The 17,274-nt window shown below is 39.2% G+C and overlaps 1 protein-coding gene across 4 annotated transcripts; it reads right to left on the minus strand.

The window, feature by feature from the left end:
* Positions 1–3,884: 3,884 nt before the first annotated feature.
* On the minus strand, positions 3,885–16,219 carry LOC139623265 (poly(rC)-binding protein 3). 4 transcript variants are annotated; one of them, XM_071481353.1, is made up of 14 exons: positions 15,623–16,219; positions 14,322–14,362; positions 12,665–12,775; positions 12,476–12,499; positions 12,321–12,353; positions 12,093–12,209; positions 10,892–11,023; positions 10,340–10,468; positions 8,854–8,943; positions 8,229–8,270; positions 7,741–7,816; positions 6,744–6,796; positions 5,549–5,718; positions 3,885–5,195 (listed from the first exon to the last, which is right to left on the minus strand). In XM_071481353.1, the coding sequence occupies exons 3-14, from the start codon at positions 12,740–12,742 to the stop codon at positions 4,835–4,837; spliced, it is 1,305 nt and encodes a 434-aa protein (XP_071337454.1). In that variant the 5' UTR covers positions 12,743–12,775; positions 14,322–14,362; positions 15,623–16,219; the 3' UTR covers positions 3,885–4,834. The 4 variants fall into 4 exon arrangements, with proteins under 4 accessions (XP_071337454.1, XP_071337453.1, XP_071337455.1 ...); XM_071481352.1 differs by lacking the exon at positions 14,322–14,362 and having other exon boundaries at positions 15,623–16,218; XM_071481354.1 differs by lacking the exon at positions 14,322–14,362 and having other exon boundaries at positions 3,885–4,264; positions 15,623–16,213.
* Between the last annotated feature and the right edge of the window lie 1,055 nt (positions 16,220–17,274).

Below are 17,274 nucleotides of genomic sequence, written 5' to 3' on the forward strand. Positions count from 1 at the left end.
GTTGTTGTTGTTTTTCCCCATCTCCCCACTCCCATTTTCCTTTTCCCCATATATTCTCTCTGTTTTCCTCTTCCTGTCCACTCTCATTCCTGATGTGGTCCGGTTGTCTTAATAAAGTTAAAATATGCGATAGGAGGAGTATCCCATACTCCTCCTTCGCAGAGTAAATCTGCCCCAACAACACAAGGCATCCAGACCACTCATACTGCTTGCCAATGATATTGGGACAGGACCAAAAAAAAAAAAAAAAAAATGTATATTATGATTTGGCGCTATACAAGTAAAATAGAATTGAATTGAATTTGTTAGGACGCCTGTTGACATAATGTTTTCTGAACCCCTTTACCCTAACTCTAACCATCACACCTGAATGCCTGACCCCAACCCTTACCCTAACCCCTATTCTACCTCCAACCCTAAAACCAAGTGTTAATCCTTAAACAGCCCCTTTGAACGGTGGCCAGAAATGTCATCACTCTGTTTTGGAAAATATTTTAATATAATTTTCCTTTGGTCCTCACTATGTGGAATTTGCAAGTACACTCATACACACACACACACACAGACTTGTTTCACTGTCTCCATGGGGAACAGGAACACTCATGGACATTGACAACTAAATGCCTAACCCTACCTGTGTGGACGTCAGTTTTTGTCCCTACAGTGACACAAGTCCCCATAGGGATTAGTGTGTATTTAGATTGTCCCCACAAGGATATAAAAACACGCAACACACATACACAGCATCATTTTGACCAGAAGCAATGAAGGGTCTCATTTGTTTTTATTGTTAGAAATTTTTCTAATTTTATTTCAATTACACTCTGTGTTTTATTTAGTGAAATGAAGGTCAAAGTCTCTTCTCTACCAGAAACAACATTCTGGCAGAGAAATGCTGTTATGTATTATTATTTTATTTTAAAGTAGTCAAAATATGTGTGTTGTAAAATAAAGCAGTGGAAAAGAACAACATGCACTTACTCATATGATAGCCTACACTTAGAGAACAACTTGTATTTTCCTTACTTAACTTTGGTTATAAAACAAAAGTGGGCTAATTTCGTCCTGATTATGGCGCTAGAAGAAAATAGAGGGGATCTCCAAAGTCATTATTATTCATCATCTGTGGACCATGAATGTCTGTGCAAAATGTCACAGTAATCCATTCAGTAGTTGTTGAGATATCTCAGTCTGGACCAAAGTGGAGCACTCACCATCCATAGTGTGGCTAAATACTTAGAATGGGAAAATAAAATATGATGCATCGTTACACAATAAATTAAACCAACCGATAATTTATGAAATAAATTGGAATGAGCTCCAGCTTTTCCAGCTACAACATTATATATTAATGCCCCAGTAATAGTAATCCAGTATTATAATATAAATTATAACTGACAGAGACCAGTTGGCCTGCACTTTCTTTACATTCACACTCCAGGTACATTTTTCTGTACTGTTACTTTACTCGTGAATTTTGAATGCAGGACTTTAGTTTGCAATGGACTAGGCTATATTTTATACAGTGCTATTGCAATTTTTACCCCTTGCACCATTGGTAGAAAGTAAATCCCCCTCAGGGAACGAAAGACCCAAATGAACAAAAGCAGAAAGCAATACTGAGTGTGTTCGTGTCCTCGGTTTCCAGGCCTGCATGCACACAGGCAAGCTACAGCACTGAGACTGAGGAAGGACTTCACTGCTATCAGAGAAACATTAGTGTAGATAGTAGATAATATAAAAAATATTACAGGATTGCAATAGATGAAAAACACAGTGTAGGGTCAAGGTATCCAAAGCTATTGTCAGTATCTCAAAACATGATCAGTTCTTTTAAGAAGATCATATTAATAGTGTTTACTTTTAGTAGCTATTATTAAGTACTGTATTAAGCTTTACATAGGCTAATGGAAATATTGTGGAAAACTACTGAAGGAATACCAGAGACAAAGCACAAACTGAAGTAAGACACCACAGACGTGTGAGTCTGTCCCTAGAGGAATATTTATAGAGTATTGCACTGATTTTTCATCAGGGATTGAGAGACAGCTCTGCCTTCCAATTTGCCACAATCTTTCAAGTGGTTATGCACCCAAAAAAAAGTGTTTATTTATTTACTTATTTACCTCCAAATTGCTTTTCAAAACTGCACGATGGCAGCAAGCTCCCAAAATGGGTCTCTCACTCCTGCCTGTGTCAGGTTGAAAAAGGAAATCATTAATATAGCATTAGAGGCTGGCTGTGAACTCATGACTGCCCTGGGCACACATAAGCATACATGTAGCACTGTCCTCTGCTGCTACACTTTCCCCGAGGTTGAAATGTCATCCTTCACTGTCATTACATTTCTGCCCCCATTAACTATTGATTATCTCCACTTCAGCATTTCCAGACCTGCTGTGAAAATGGCCCATGTGGCTCGCTACCCCATACTCCACTGATCAGGCAGAACAGAAGTGCGCACCTCCTGGTTTTTACAGGGAGAAGGGGAGAGGGTGGGGGTGAAGTCAGATTCACAGAGGGGCAGGGGTAAAGCGGGACAGGGAGGAACAAGCAGTGACTAGACTGTGCCCTACCTGCCCATTAGCGGTATGCTTGAGTGGACAACTGCAGGTTAAGTCATTCTTTTTCGGGACCTGTGAGAATTTTGCCACAGTCTGTGTTGAATATTTACTCTGAGGTTAGGCCAAGCTTGCTTCTGTTTTTCAGCAGAGTACAGGAGGAAAAAGTTTGTTTGGGCAGGAGCTTTGTGCCCTCTACCATCCACAACATCAAGGGCTAGTCTGTGCAGAGCTTATCTTTGTATACCTGCCAAATTCACTATACATCTGTGTGCTGCAAACTTGTAATTGCTGCTGTTACTGCTTTCTATTGTTGTCTATATTTCAACATCACTGCTGTTTTATGTTTCACATGTGCACACTGTGGATGCACAATTTCTCTTTGGAGAAAAGCAATGAAAATATAAATAAAAGTATCTGCTTGCTATGTCTGTGGATTTATATATGTCAGACAAAAACTTTGCCTCAGTTTGTTTGTAAGTTTATATCTTAAGGATTTGCAACAGTAAAGTGTGAAGATTTGACAAATATCACATTATGACGGGGGCTTAAATTCCTGATCCATTGGATGTATACAAATTCTCATATTTGTCCCATATTGTCTGAACTAAGATGTCCATGTGTTTTTGATTATAAAGCAGGTTGAGGTTCTATATTAATATTGTGAAAGTATCAAAGCCTCAGTCCACAGAGAAATGCACACAGCCTGTATTCAGAAACTGAGCCTTAAAACAAGCCATCAGGACTTCTGGAACTTTATGATGTCACAAGCCCCACCCACCTGGACCCACCATCCAACCTTGCAGGATTTGGTTTCTCTGAGTGTTTACCTGAAATCTGCTATATCTTTATTTGATCACACAGAAAACAGTCAGCCAATCAGAAGAGAGGCTCAGATCCTCTCTTCTGATTGGTTCACTGACCTGTTTTTACTAGGGCTCCAAGAGAAGCCTGAGAGAGGAGATGTGAAACTACATTGAGATGGTTTTTGGTTGGTTAAAACTACAGATATATCTTTTTATGGAGATCAACTCTTCAAACAAAACACAAAAAAATTGTAAAATATGGGACCTTTAAATATTTAGCTCAAGCTGTACAAAAAACTTAACCATTGCGATTTTTTCCTCTCTTTGATATTTTAAACAAAAAAGTCTCACATGCTGATGTGGTCCTGGTGTATATACAGTTAAAGCTTAAAGCCACTTAAGATTAAACAATGCATAAATCCTCAGAGTTGATGTTTTCCTATATAGGGTTAAAATAATTAAGCAAAAATGTAAATGATTCTCTACATAAACAAAATTACAACAAAACAACCAAATCTTCATTCATAAAAAGTCCCATTTATTTCAAAGTCATTTCATCAGTAAATAAAACAAATCTGCATTGTTTTTTGGGGGGAGGGGAGGAAGGTAGATCCACGCCAGAAACACATGAATAAATCATTCAGTACAATAATTGCTCAGCATCCATTTCAGATGCTGAAAGTTGAAGCACTCCACTCATTTAGGTTGGAGAATAAACAAGAAACATGCCGGTGCACAGAAACAATAAATGAGTTAGTTAGGCCAGTCCTGCTCTACAGGATTACTGTGTAGAGTGAAATCCACTAGAATCCAATGTGGCTTTAGGATAATCCCATCAGAACTGCAACAGTGCAGCGCTACTACAGGACACCCAAGCCTGTTAGCACTGATGAGAGCCTATAGTGAAGGAAAAGGGGGGAAACATGACAGAAGAGTGGAGCAAAAATACTTTACATACTGACTTCTATTGTACAACACAAACATTTTAACAGCCTGCTGCCAACAAAGCACCACATCTTAAGATGCTAGTTTGCATTTTCTAACAAAATTGATTGTAAACTAGTCACATGGATAGAAAACTAAGTCAATATTTGCATCTTGAAAAACATATCTCCTGGTTCAAGTCTTCATATAAAGCTCTGTAGCATGAATCCATTTGAAAAAATATCTTTTTCTAGGACAATAATACAAGCCTGAGTTACCCACATTAATTGTTATGCATGTCCATGAGATAATGCGCTGAGTTAATATTCACCTCTGCCGCCTGTTTTAATTAATGAGGACATGTTTGCTTTGATACATCCACCCTTTCAGCATGTTTTTAATACTCTCCTGATTTATGGAAAACAAGTGCTACACTGGCAAAACTTACACTCACTGGCGTAAGCTATATCCTTAAAGTTAAATAGACATATTCTAATAATGTCTTACCAGCAGGCTACACTGACTAGACTTAAAAAGCAGACATCAATAAGGAGCAAACTTCTGCCGCTCTGATTTTTTGACACCGGAGGTCGGCATTTTTGCGGTGTAAGGGGATAAACCCTGTGTTAGGCTGGAAGCGGCTGCTGGGTGGACAGCCAGGAGAGGGAGAGTTTTCATGCCAAGAAGACTGGAAACAGGGACGGCGTAGTGTGGGTTTTGTATGGTTGGTAAGGTGGAAGGAGAGTGGACGTTAATGGTGGTTGGGGCTGGGGTGGTGGCCGCCAGGACAGCCATAGAGGTAGCAGCAGTGGAGGCAGTGGGAGCGGACTGAGAGAAGCTCATGTTGAGGTCAACTGGGGTCGCTGAGGAAGCAGTCTGCATGGTGTATTTAGCCATCTCTAAGCTGCAGGTCGTGACGTTCGGAGGAAGGGGAGGGAAGGGAGGGGAGGGGGTTGAGACGGTGAGGGGTTAAGAGAAGAGAGTGAAGAATGAAAAGGGGAGGAATGGGTGAGACAAAGGAGAAGGGAGTTGAGAAAGAGGAGAAAACATAAGAATCAAAGAAGGAATGTGTTAAAAAGCAGAGACAATAAGGATTTTAATGCAGTCAAGAAAACGGAGCAGTGAGATGGAACAAATCCAGCCTCACCCTGAGCACAATAACTCTGCCCTCATACAATAGCTTGGTGTTTGGCTTTCTTATCATCAGGCTGTGATGTGAAGACCTGCTGGACGTGGCTGCCCTGCGTAATGTCTTACCTGGCGTTGATGAGGTACTGGGCCACGCTGATGCTGGCTGGTGAGCCTGTGATCGTGACTTGGCGCATGGCTGAGCCATCAGTGGCGCTGGCAATTTTGATGTGAGCTCCAGAGACCTGACGAATCTCATTGATCTTGCTGCCTTGTCTTCCAATTATGCAGCCAATAAACTAGGAATGGAGAAACATGAATAACAAGACAGCTCATGTTTCCATGTTTTTCAGAAAATTAGATTTCAAAACAGCATCTGGAAGTGACCACAAGATTTCTGCAGAGGAAAACCACATTCCTAGCATAGATAGCATCTCCATGATGCATTATAGCTACATTACTAAAGCATCATTCTGTAATTATAAGATCACTACCCTTTTATTGTAAAACTGTTTGACATTTTGAGTGATATGTTTACTTGCTTTCTTGCTGACAGATGAGAAGATTGACATCACTCTCATGTCTGTAAGCTAAATATGAAGCTACTACCACCAGCCAGTTAGCTTAGCTTAGCACAAAGACTGAAAACAGTTGCTAGGCGACATCTAGTGGTTGTAGTAATGATGACAGGAGCAAAGGGAAAAGTGCGGTGACGTAGTTTATAGAGCAACAAAGTCCACGTCAGGACTTTAACCAAGCCATGACTGTTATTATAGTAACCATGGCAACAAATAAAGGTATGCCTCTCTTGGTACAATCTGTGCATTTATTATTGTAACCATGACAACCAACCAATATTTCCTATTTCAGGAGACACTCCTGTGGGCATCAGAGGCTTTTAAAAACGACCTATGTGGTTGTTCAGGTTGGAGGACTGGTTGTCATATTTACTGTACAGACAGAGTGGTATCAATTTATGGAATTCATTTCTATATAAATATAAATTATCTAAGACACAAGTTTTGCTAACCTAGCATAGATGAAACTAATCTTATTTAAGGCTAACACTGATATTATTTTAATATTTTTGTCTTTTTTTGGTAATATTCAAGCTACAACAAGCTAAAACTGCTAATACTAAGCACTGTGATAATAGCTCTACAATATATTGTGCAATAATTGAAACAACGTTTAAACAACAGCACTGGTGTCCATAAATTCCTCATTATAGCTGTCCTCCTAGAAAGTGTTAACGAAGTCAGTGGCATGAGCATTATCGGTGTGAGTTTTAGTGCTGGAGGAACACAAACAATGTGGCACTTACATCATTAGGTATTGCCAGCTCCTGTGAACTTGTGGGGGCAGATGCATCCAATCCTGCAAAGTAGGACAAGGAACTCTAACAACAGTATGGTGCTAATGGCTTCCAGTTTGACGGCATGACAAGTTGCCCTACTTTGTCTAGTTTATAACTGTTACACTGCTAAATGAAAATGACATATGGCACAAAACTCTTCCTAGTTAGACACCTATCCTGTATATACATATCCCACACACATTCTACACACATTACTATAATGAGATAAGATACAATAAAAATGAGAATGTTTCCTAAGTTTTATCACACCAGTCCAGCCAATGTAATCATAATGTTGTCATGTTTTGTTCTTAGTTAGTTGTGGTAAAATATATGAGTAGATGGGGTGGTTGAGGTCAGGGATGGTCTGGCCAAGACAATGTTAGATTTGGAGGAGAAACGCTGCAGAGGTGAAGGATGGGGTCAAGAGATTAGGATCAGTTGTATTTTTGGAGAGGGGAACTGGGGCAAATGGAGCTGAAATTTTGGGAGGATGTGAGAAATTGTGAAAAATGATTAAATATTTACTAAACTGTAAATATTTTCTGTCATTTTTCACATTTCCCTCTCAGACAAGTCTCTTTTTCTTTTGTATTCTGCCTTTTGTATCATACAGTCTGCTTTAATCTGTCACCTACTCTTTTGGATTATAAATATTTCAGTCACTAACTTTGAAGATTGTTGATAATAAACTAGCTTGTTGTCTTAACCTTAAAACATCCCTATTCTATTCATTATTCTTTTGTCTTTATAATTTTATTGCAAATATCAAGGCAAAAGACAGCAGATGTTTTTGGATATATGTATTTAAAGCCATCTTCTACAAATACCTGTGAGAAAGTCTGAAACAATGGAGACATCCTTGATTCTTTTTGAGGTGACAGGGATGTTTTGATGGTGTGATTCAAAGAGGAGTGAAGACAGAGGGATAGATGGACTTCCCTGGGGAGCCGTGGGTACGTACCAGGGAAGGTAGGGTTGCTCTGCCCAAGGGAAGGGAGGGGGATATGCTGCATAGCCAACTGGTGAAGCTTGGTCAACTGCAGGGTAGGAAGGAAGTTAGAGCTAACCAATCAAACTGGATTATTTCAGAGGAGCTGACAGCTACAATACAGAGCCAATGTGAAGTTCACAAACATCTCAGATGGTGTCAGTGTGAAGAGATTCATTTCCTTCAGAAAAGCATGCTGGCTTCTCAAGCTAGTCATCTGAAAATACAGTCACATCTCTCACGCTACAACGCTACAACTGATCAAGAACTCTTTAAGATCTTCGATTTCATTTCAATCAAGGCATGCTGCTAACCGTGTGTTAGAGTTAGTAATGTCAACAGATTACTGAAGTTTCATCTTTGCAGAGTAGGGTACACAGAGGGCGTAGTGGTGGCTTGGAGGGAGTGGGCAGGAGTAGGTCAACAGGGCTGATGTCAGTCACTCAAATGAACATACTTACATCTTGATGTGCAAAAGCATACTGCCCTGGAATTGCAAAGGCCTGGACAGAGTGAGAGAAGAGATGTGTTGATGTGATTGAGAGGTGCAGACATGCTGAAACATGTCACTTTGAATGTGAATTTATCACAGATAAAGTGTGAAGAGTACGCTCGGTGCAGTGACTCCACTTCTGAAAATCCATCCCCGCTCTCATTTCCATAGCTCTGATGTGTATAGATTTGATGGAATTTTATCTAAATGTCATCTGCTGTTTTTCCCCCTCTTTGACCATGGCCAGAAATCCAATAACATAAACAGATGTCTGATAGGTCAGAACAGACTGTGCCAAATTCAGGACAGCGGCTAGCCAGCTCATGGAAAACATGAGCTTTAGTAACAGCATCTTTCAGATTCACACTGCAGGGGAATTATTAATGCAAATGGCTGTTATTCATGTCACTGACACATTATGGCTTGGCTCGATACTTAAGATCATTACCTCATCTTTCTGCTCACAGCATTACACAGATGTATCCCTCTAGTGGTGACTCTGAGATCCCACAAAATAAGCAGCCTATTCACTTGTTATGCTTTTTACAAAGTGGCTAAAATTACAGCTAAAAATCCTCAATGTGTCTACTTACTTGTGCAGAGTGCTGCGGTGCTAATACTGTATGGGCTCCTGCAGATATGGCCTTGGGACGGTAGGGAATAGTTGCTCCTTTTGGTGGAGACTAGAGACACAATCATGCCAAGCAAAAAGGGAGAAAAGATTTATACACGGCTACAGCTGAGAAAAGAAGTCTTACTGGCACTGAGGCACTTTATATCCATTTTTACATCACTTCACAATTTTTTTATACACCATTCATTGGTTGAAAGTTAAAGGAAACCTTGGACCAAGGAACTTTATGATACAACTGTGAATACACCTGAAAACAGGAAATTGTAGAGAGTTTTTGACAATTCAAAGAGGTCAACTGGACTCATACTTTTTCTAATGTTGATATTATATAGAGGAACCCATTTTACCTGTATTTCCAGTTTATATAAATCACTATAGAATAAATGATTGTATACTATTCTTCAGTGAGTGCCTTTCAAGTGGTACTTCTACAGTTACATGAGTTATGTGGAGAGCAAAAGTAATTAACTCAAATCAACTAACAAAAATAGTTTGATTATTTAAAATAATATATCAAGATATTAGTGTTAAGGAGGGAAATTAATAGGCAAGTGGGATTGCAAACTTGTCATAATGCAGGATCTTTTCTTTATTTGCAGTATTTTATTTCCCTATATCAACAGTGATGTTGTCATATATGTCACCTATAAGGGATTTATTATATAACATTCTCTGGATATGACGATATACATATATTATATATATATATATATATATATATATATATATATATGCATATACATATGCATCTATAATAAAGTATATTACATATTTATGGTCAAATACATATGTACATATATTTAAAAATAATCTAATCTATCTATATCTAATCTATATGATGAATTTTGGTGCAACAGTTTGTCTACAATATACGCATATATACATAAATACATATATATATATATATATATATATATGTATATATGTATATATATATATATATATATATATATATATATATATATATATATATGTATACATCTATGCATGAGCTAGAAGTATGTCAGTATATGAAATGTTAAAATTTCTAATCGGATCCTTATATAATTTTTAGATTTATGTTTTTATTTTATATTCAAATAAATTTTATTTATGGAAATTCAATATGCATACATATGTCACATTTGCGTATGAGTGGCTGAAAACTAGTTGACAAATGAACAGAGCAGCTGAAATACTTATAGTGATGGATAACTGGTTGAAATATATGGCCAAGTAACAGATAACAGTTTTGAAATAGCCAGCTCAAAGTAATGAAAAAAAAAATGCTGAAATAGTTAGCTATGAGTTGACACAGTAAGGTTAAAGTATTACATCTCTCAGGTTGAAAATATCCTAAATGTGCTACTGAATACCTTTAACCACAACCTGAACAAAAGTGACATACTTGACACCTAAACAGAGCTGTTAAGTGTGAAGATCATCTGCTGTCTGACAGTGCTTACCTCCAGCATGACAGAACAGATGTGTCTTACACACTGAGTGATGGCCTGTGGAGTGCCGGAGATTGTGACAGCCCTCTCTGTGGAGTCCGGCAGCATGTCTCCTGCCACCTGAACCTGAGCGCCTGTGGTCTTCACATCGCCAGACGACAGAAGAAACAAAGGCTATTTATTGCTGAAAAGAGCGCACCATCACCCAAATTGAAATGCTGTTTCAAGCACCCGCAAATTACCCCAAACACATTTTGACATGCAGGGAGCAGCTGCAAGCCAAATAGCAATGTGTGCTCCAATATTTGAAGAGGTGCACACAAATATTGTCCATTCAAAACGGGTATTCTGCCTCCTCTGATCTTTACAGGCATAATCAGTAGGATTTTCATAAGCAGCAACCAAAAACACACACACATTTTAAGGCAAAGAGGAATAAGAACAGTTTGACTGGAGTGTTTGATACTTGAGGTGTCAGAGTCCTGAAGAGGAGATTTTCTGTCTCTGTGTGGGTGCAGAAAAACAACTTCCTGATGGAAAATAAAAAAGCAAAAGGACACTTACTTCTCTGATCTCTTTGATCTTTGAGCCTCCTTTGCCAATCAGTGAACCACATTGGCTCCCTGGGAAAACCAGGCGAAGTGTCACAGGTGGCTTGCTTGTCACGTTGCTGTTTGTCATTGCAGCAGTAATGTCCTGAGGGAGAATTCAAAAATATGTTGTTTTTTTAATGTGCAGTGTCAGAACGTCACCTTCATTTGACAAATCTTTTTTCTTTGCAAGACTGAGGAAAAGGTGCATTTACTGTCCTTCAGACTTCAGACAATCTCTTCAAAGGAGCTCTATTAAATTCTTGTGTATAACAATAGAGTTTTTTTGATGTTGAGACTGTGCTCCTGTAAAAAAAACAGCCCATCTGTGCAGCAGGTTGTTATGACCCATTGTTACGTTTGTTACTAGGTGACATCTAGTGGCTGTAGTAATTATGACAGGAGCAAAGGGAAAAGTGCGGTGACATAGTCTGACGAACGACAAAGAACGTTGGGGTGGATGGATGGGTCAACAATTTATAGAGATATGACACAGGAGAGCGGCGTTCAATTCCCATGTGAATCCAGCAGTTGTATGTTGTTTCTATTATCCATGACCGTTCGACAAAGTTAACCAGGTTGTAGTTCTTGTAACTATGACAAAGGTCGGTTGATGTTGAGGAAGTACTTATTTTAACCCAAATCACCGCCTTTTCCTTTTGTGCCCTAACCTAACCAAGTCATGACATTATAGTAACCATGGCGACAAACGAAGGTATGCCACTCTTAGTACAGTTGCCTGTTATTATTATTATTATTATTATTATTATTATTGTAACCATGACAACCAAGGTCTGGTATGCCTGCCACTCCTATGGGTTGTATCAGAGGGTTGGAAAAAAAAAAAAGACTGATATGGTTGGAGGACTGGTTGTCTAATGCATGTTTTGCTAACCTAGCATAAATGAAACTAATCTCTAATGCTGAAGTCAAATAGCTAATAAACTGCTACAATGCTTCAGAAACACTGATATTATATTCATATGCTTGTCTTTTTGGTAATATTCAAGCTATATATAGCTTGAATATTGCATACAACAAGCTAAAAGTGCTAATACTAGCACTGTGATAATAGCACTACAATAATTTGTGCAATAATGTAAGTTAGAGACAAAGGATAAATTATTCTAAGAAGGTGAAACAGTGGTGTCCATAAATCCTCATTATAGCTCTACCTCCTCAAACTTCTGTGCGATCATGGAGAAAGCTCTGAAGATGCCCTCTGTAGGTCCTGTGATGGTAACTATTCTCTCAGGAGACGATCCCTCTGATATGTTGATGCGAGCGCCACTCTGGAAACACATATCCACAATAATTCCAGCTCTGATTAGCTGTAATTGATCTGCCATAACACATTAAATTCTATATGATTCTGGATTATGGATGTCAAAGCGGATTCTCACCTCCTCCCTCATTTTCTTTACCGTTTCTCCTTTCTGGAATCATGTAAGAAATGATAAAACAGGAGACCTGATTAGTTTTATGAGAAGAAGAAAGCAAGACAACCAGAAAGGCAGAAAGAATGAATAAATTCTGATGGATTGTAAAATAAATCTACCTTCCCAATTATGCTGCCGACTTCCTGTGAATGAAAAGATAACAATGCTTGAACACACAAGTGGCAACACACAAGATTCTCTTGTAATAGCTCTTCACATTTAGAGCAGGATGTAATACTTTTAACAGCAAAAACATGCTGTTACCAGACAATTAGGCTATTACTACAAATACCACATCTGTCAATTACCTTTCCATGCATTAGCAGTCTCAGCGTCAGTGTAACGTTCAGACTCCCATCTGAAGCCATTTCTTCCTTGTCAGACATCTCCTGTGTTCTCCGAGCTTTAAAGTAAACACTCTGCAAAAAGAGAGAAATTGTCTGAGACAGTTCCTGTGCATAATAACCAGTGCTCTGGTTGTTCAGGTGGGTCAGGAAATTATCTGTAAGGCTGAAAAGGTGTTCTCTGCAACATCCAAGTGTGTTCTAATGAATTTTATTATGAAGTCAAACTCTTAAGAGTGGAGAGTATTGCTCTTAACTAAAAGTTTAAATAAACTTGCAGCCTTATCTTCATCTGTTGAGACATTGTGGTTAACATCACTACTCGTGTTAATCACCCTGCTCTTCTTTTGTGTTTTACAGTCAAACTGTTGCCAATGTGAAAATGTATTATTTCATGTGCTCAACAAGATTTTCACAGGAGAGACACTTCAAATGTAAACGCTTTTTGTGTGAGCAGCATCATCATTGTTAAATCAGTGTGCAGCTGCAGCAGCAGTAGCAATAAAAGAGATCTCTATTTGAAAATGTTATGGATCATTACTTTAACTATGAATAATGTAAAGTAACTGGAAAATACTCCAAAGTTGGAACAGTGGCTTTTATGCTGCTAAAAGGAGCCAATTTGTCTTTTTATTAGGAGGCCAATTTATCAGGAGGCTGAAGCTCGCTGAAGAGTTGTGGACCATTGTTGTTTGTCTTCTGATCGTGTGGTTGTGAGCGGGGGAAGATAAGCCTATCACTAGGTGCAATCTTCACATGGGACGCTGTCTTTAGTTCCGGCTAAATACAAGTTGTGTGACTCCCTCGGATTAGATAAGATATTAAGGAAGCCACTGGTGCTGTGGAGGCCTGACGATCAAGTGATGTGTGTGTGACTGTCTCTTAATATCACAGCACACCACACAATGTCGGCTCTGTTGTGGCCACGTATCCAATGGGTTGTATTTGCAGAAAAAAAAAAGTGTAGGCAGCTTATTGCACCATGATAGACAGAGAGAACTATCGAGTTTAACTATAAAGGACTGAGGTCACCATGTTTATTACAGCAACATGATTCTGGTTAAAGCTCAGTATTTGCGGGGCTCTGAAGACAGAAAAAATTAATTTAAGAAGAGACTGCTTGGATTTTGGATCAACTGAATAGTTGGTCATGTTGGCTTCATGAAAATAGTAGATTTACTTGCTGAAACCATGGCAATGTCAAAAGGGAGGAGGGAACACCATGCTATTGGTGAACGTGTATGAGGTATTTCCAGTTAATCCAGAGTTTAGTTCAATCCTACTCCAGGGTTTTAACTCCATGACATATTTTTTAAAGCAATAGTTCAACATTGTGGGAAATACACTAAAAGAACAATAGAGTTTAACTATAAAGCTGAGTTCCTGGTGGAGAGTTAGAAAGGTAAATATAAAGCTAAAGACAGCCAGTTAACTTAGGTTTGCATGAAGGCTGGAGGGGGGAAGCTAGAATTTCTCTGACCAAAGCTAAAGTTAAAAACCAAAGTGTAAAAACCTCCTCATCTGACTCTCTGCGAGAAAGTGAGCCATTTCCCAAAATGTTGAGCTACTTCTTTCATACATGACCTTTGACCCTCCCACAGACCCCAGCTTAGATACTCACACAAATCAATAAATACAAAACCCTCTGCCGCCATTCCACACCTAAAAAAAGTAAAAGACCAAAAAATGAGTGAGTTTGACCCAAGCATGCTAAGCCTGATAATAACACATTTGTCAGTAGCTGTCGAATGACATGTGGCAGTATCAGTGTGATAATGGGTAAAATAAAACATGGCTTTCCACCAGATGTGTTTACAATAAGATATTGTTCTAGCACATTCCAGTGTTGGTAATGCCAGACTGAGCTAAACGACTTAATCCAAACACTATCGTGAATAAGTGGAGGGTGTCTCTCTGCTAACAAGGCCCACAGCTATTCTCCTCATCGTGTATCATTATAAAGTTACAGTGAGTACATCAAATAAACAGCAACATCTCTGTCTAATCCTATAGGCCAGGATTTGTTTAGTTAATGCTAAGACCCTTTTGACCCATTTCTGTCACCTCTAGCATGTCAGCGCCCACTCAAGACTTCCGAACAAAACGCTGGTGCACAACAGCACCCACAGAGTGCACATGATAAAACAGATAATCTACAGGAACCCAGCTCCCACAGCACTGACAGGCAGGAGCGTGTTTCAGACAATAAAAAAACGGGGCCTTAATCCTTGAGGGATATGGAGAACAATGTCTAAGTGGATTACGTGAGAGTTTCATTTGACAATATATTCAAATTTGAGGCTAACACAAAGAATTTATTGTATTTTAGAACATTATTACATATAATAGTGCTTTAGGAACAAAGCTCCTAAATAAAAAAATTTATGCCAGATATTTCATCTTCAACATAATGAACGATTTAAATTGCTTGATGATTATCTGAACTAATGATCTATTTATAAATATTTATTTAATCTATTCTATTTATAACTATTTGTGAGCCACCATGTTAGACTATAAGCATGGGGCCTTACAGCATGGCATTCCTCCATCAACACAAGGGTTACAGTATTGGAGAGTCATCTCATGTCTGGCTTTTAATGCAATATTAATTCTAGCCCGACCGATCTCTGAATTTAAGAGAGCAACAAACAGCACGGCAGAACCAGCTCAAATGAACTCAACCTAATGAGAGTCAGGAGTAGTGTCTTAAAGCACTGCCTCACCTTCTTTAGATCCCTTTAAATATACAGAACCAAACAAGAAAGCTGTATTAAAAGTTACACTTTAACTTCCTGTCTGGCTAAACCCCAACATTTCTGTAGTCCTGCAGCAACACTGTTACAGAAACTGACCAGTGTGACCCTTCTCTCTCTAGCTTAGTGAAAGGCCTGTAATGCTTGATTTGTATAAAGTACTGACCTTATATACAGAATACGTGCTCCTCTTCTTTATTTGTGATATCTCCAAAATGAACAGCCTTTTACTTTGCAGCCCGTCTTCAATGTTTGTCCCCTTTGTTAGTTATCCACGGAGTGGACAGATGGCTCCCTGTGCCCTCAGACTGGCTGGAGCGGAGGCTGGCTTTGCTATTAGTCCCTCAGCTTAGCCCAAGATAAGCCCCTACGCAGGGCAAGTGAACCCGCATCTCTTGCCTAATTCTCCCTGTCACAGCCACCAAAGAGGTGTTCCTCCGCACGGAGATCCACAAGCTGGAGAGGCCTGAGGGCAGGGCAAAGAGGCTCTTTGCCTGGACACTGTCCAGCATAGATAGAGCAAGCTACAGTTACAGCCACCACAACACAAAAAATCTGGAAGGTTTAGCCTTTTGCAGTCATCTGAAACACACACAGAGACACTGAAGGGAAGCTTTGTTAACCAATGTTGCTCTGTGACTAACAACTCTGCATGACTGCTGTGTTCTTCATTAGATTTTCAGAGAGCTTCCTGCCTGCACAGGGCCGGATTTTCTCTAAAAATAAATCTCCCTGTATGAAATCGGTGCTTTGTACAAGGAACCCGACTAATTGAGGGCTGGGAAGGACAATGTGGCGTTTGAGTTATTTAGTGATGTTAAACACAATGTCTTCATGGGGTGCTTCGCCCCCCCTCACTGCCTCGGCCCTCCCCCACACCAAGCCCTTCTGCCCTCGTAATGAGGCCATACTGGATACAATACAGCCCTTCTGCACTGAAAAATGTATTCAGCTGAGCTTCAAAATTGTGAAGGAAATGAATCAGTGAAGCATAAGTGGCATATTTAATTACTATTCAGTGTGTTGCACGGAGACAATGACGGCTGCTGTGAGCCTCATGGCTTGTCTATCAGACATCTAAGCAGACCACATTACATTCACTTCTCAACTAGGATTTCAATACAACTTCCAAATTATATTTCTCCAATTTAAAAGGCTGAACGTCTTCATGAAAACAGACAGATGAAGATAATCTCTTAAAGAGTTTGTATGCTTCACGTTTTAAGGGACTTTTTCGGGGTTAAGACTGGGTTATGTTAGGATTTGAGGTTATGGAATAAAGGTCAGTGAAAGTTTAATAAAACTTGTACAACGGTGGGTTTTCTGTGTCCAACATGCAAACAGTCTCAGAACCACAACAAAGCCATCGGAGCTGACCCAGTGTGTGACAGTGATTTCTCTCCTTTCAGAGCCCATGAGATGATCATGCATTTCATGCTCATCACTTGTGACTAATTTTCTCCCCTTCACGTACCTTGTGTGTCAATGAGATTAGAGAGTCAGGGATTATATGTAATGGGATTACTGCGAGGTGATTACTCAGTGTCATTGGTGTAATCAGTTACTGTTACTGAGAACAGAGTAGATTTCAAATTAGGAACATCCTGAAAAATGAAAAGAAAAGAAGTCACGGTTGCACTAATTTCAAAGAATGGTACAAGGATGTGATAAACACATGGTTATTTCATCATCATCTGACTCTGGCTTTTAGCAGGTCTAGCCGCCTGACATAAAGTAATCATTACACTGGAACTAATCAATATTTTCAATAAGATTTTAAACACCAGCCATCCTAATTTGCTCCTTCTTGTACCTCGT

The sequence above is a fragment of the Trachinotus anak genome, unplaced genomic scaffold, assembly GCF_046630095.1.
Source record: "Trachinotus anak isolate AG129_WGS33_773 ecotype Australia unplaced genomic scaffold, CSIRO_AGI_Tana_v1 ptg000007l, whole genome shotgun sequence".
NCBI lineage: Eukaryota > Metazoa > Chordata > Actinopteri > Carangiformes > Carangidae > Trachinotus > Trachinotus anak.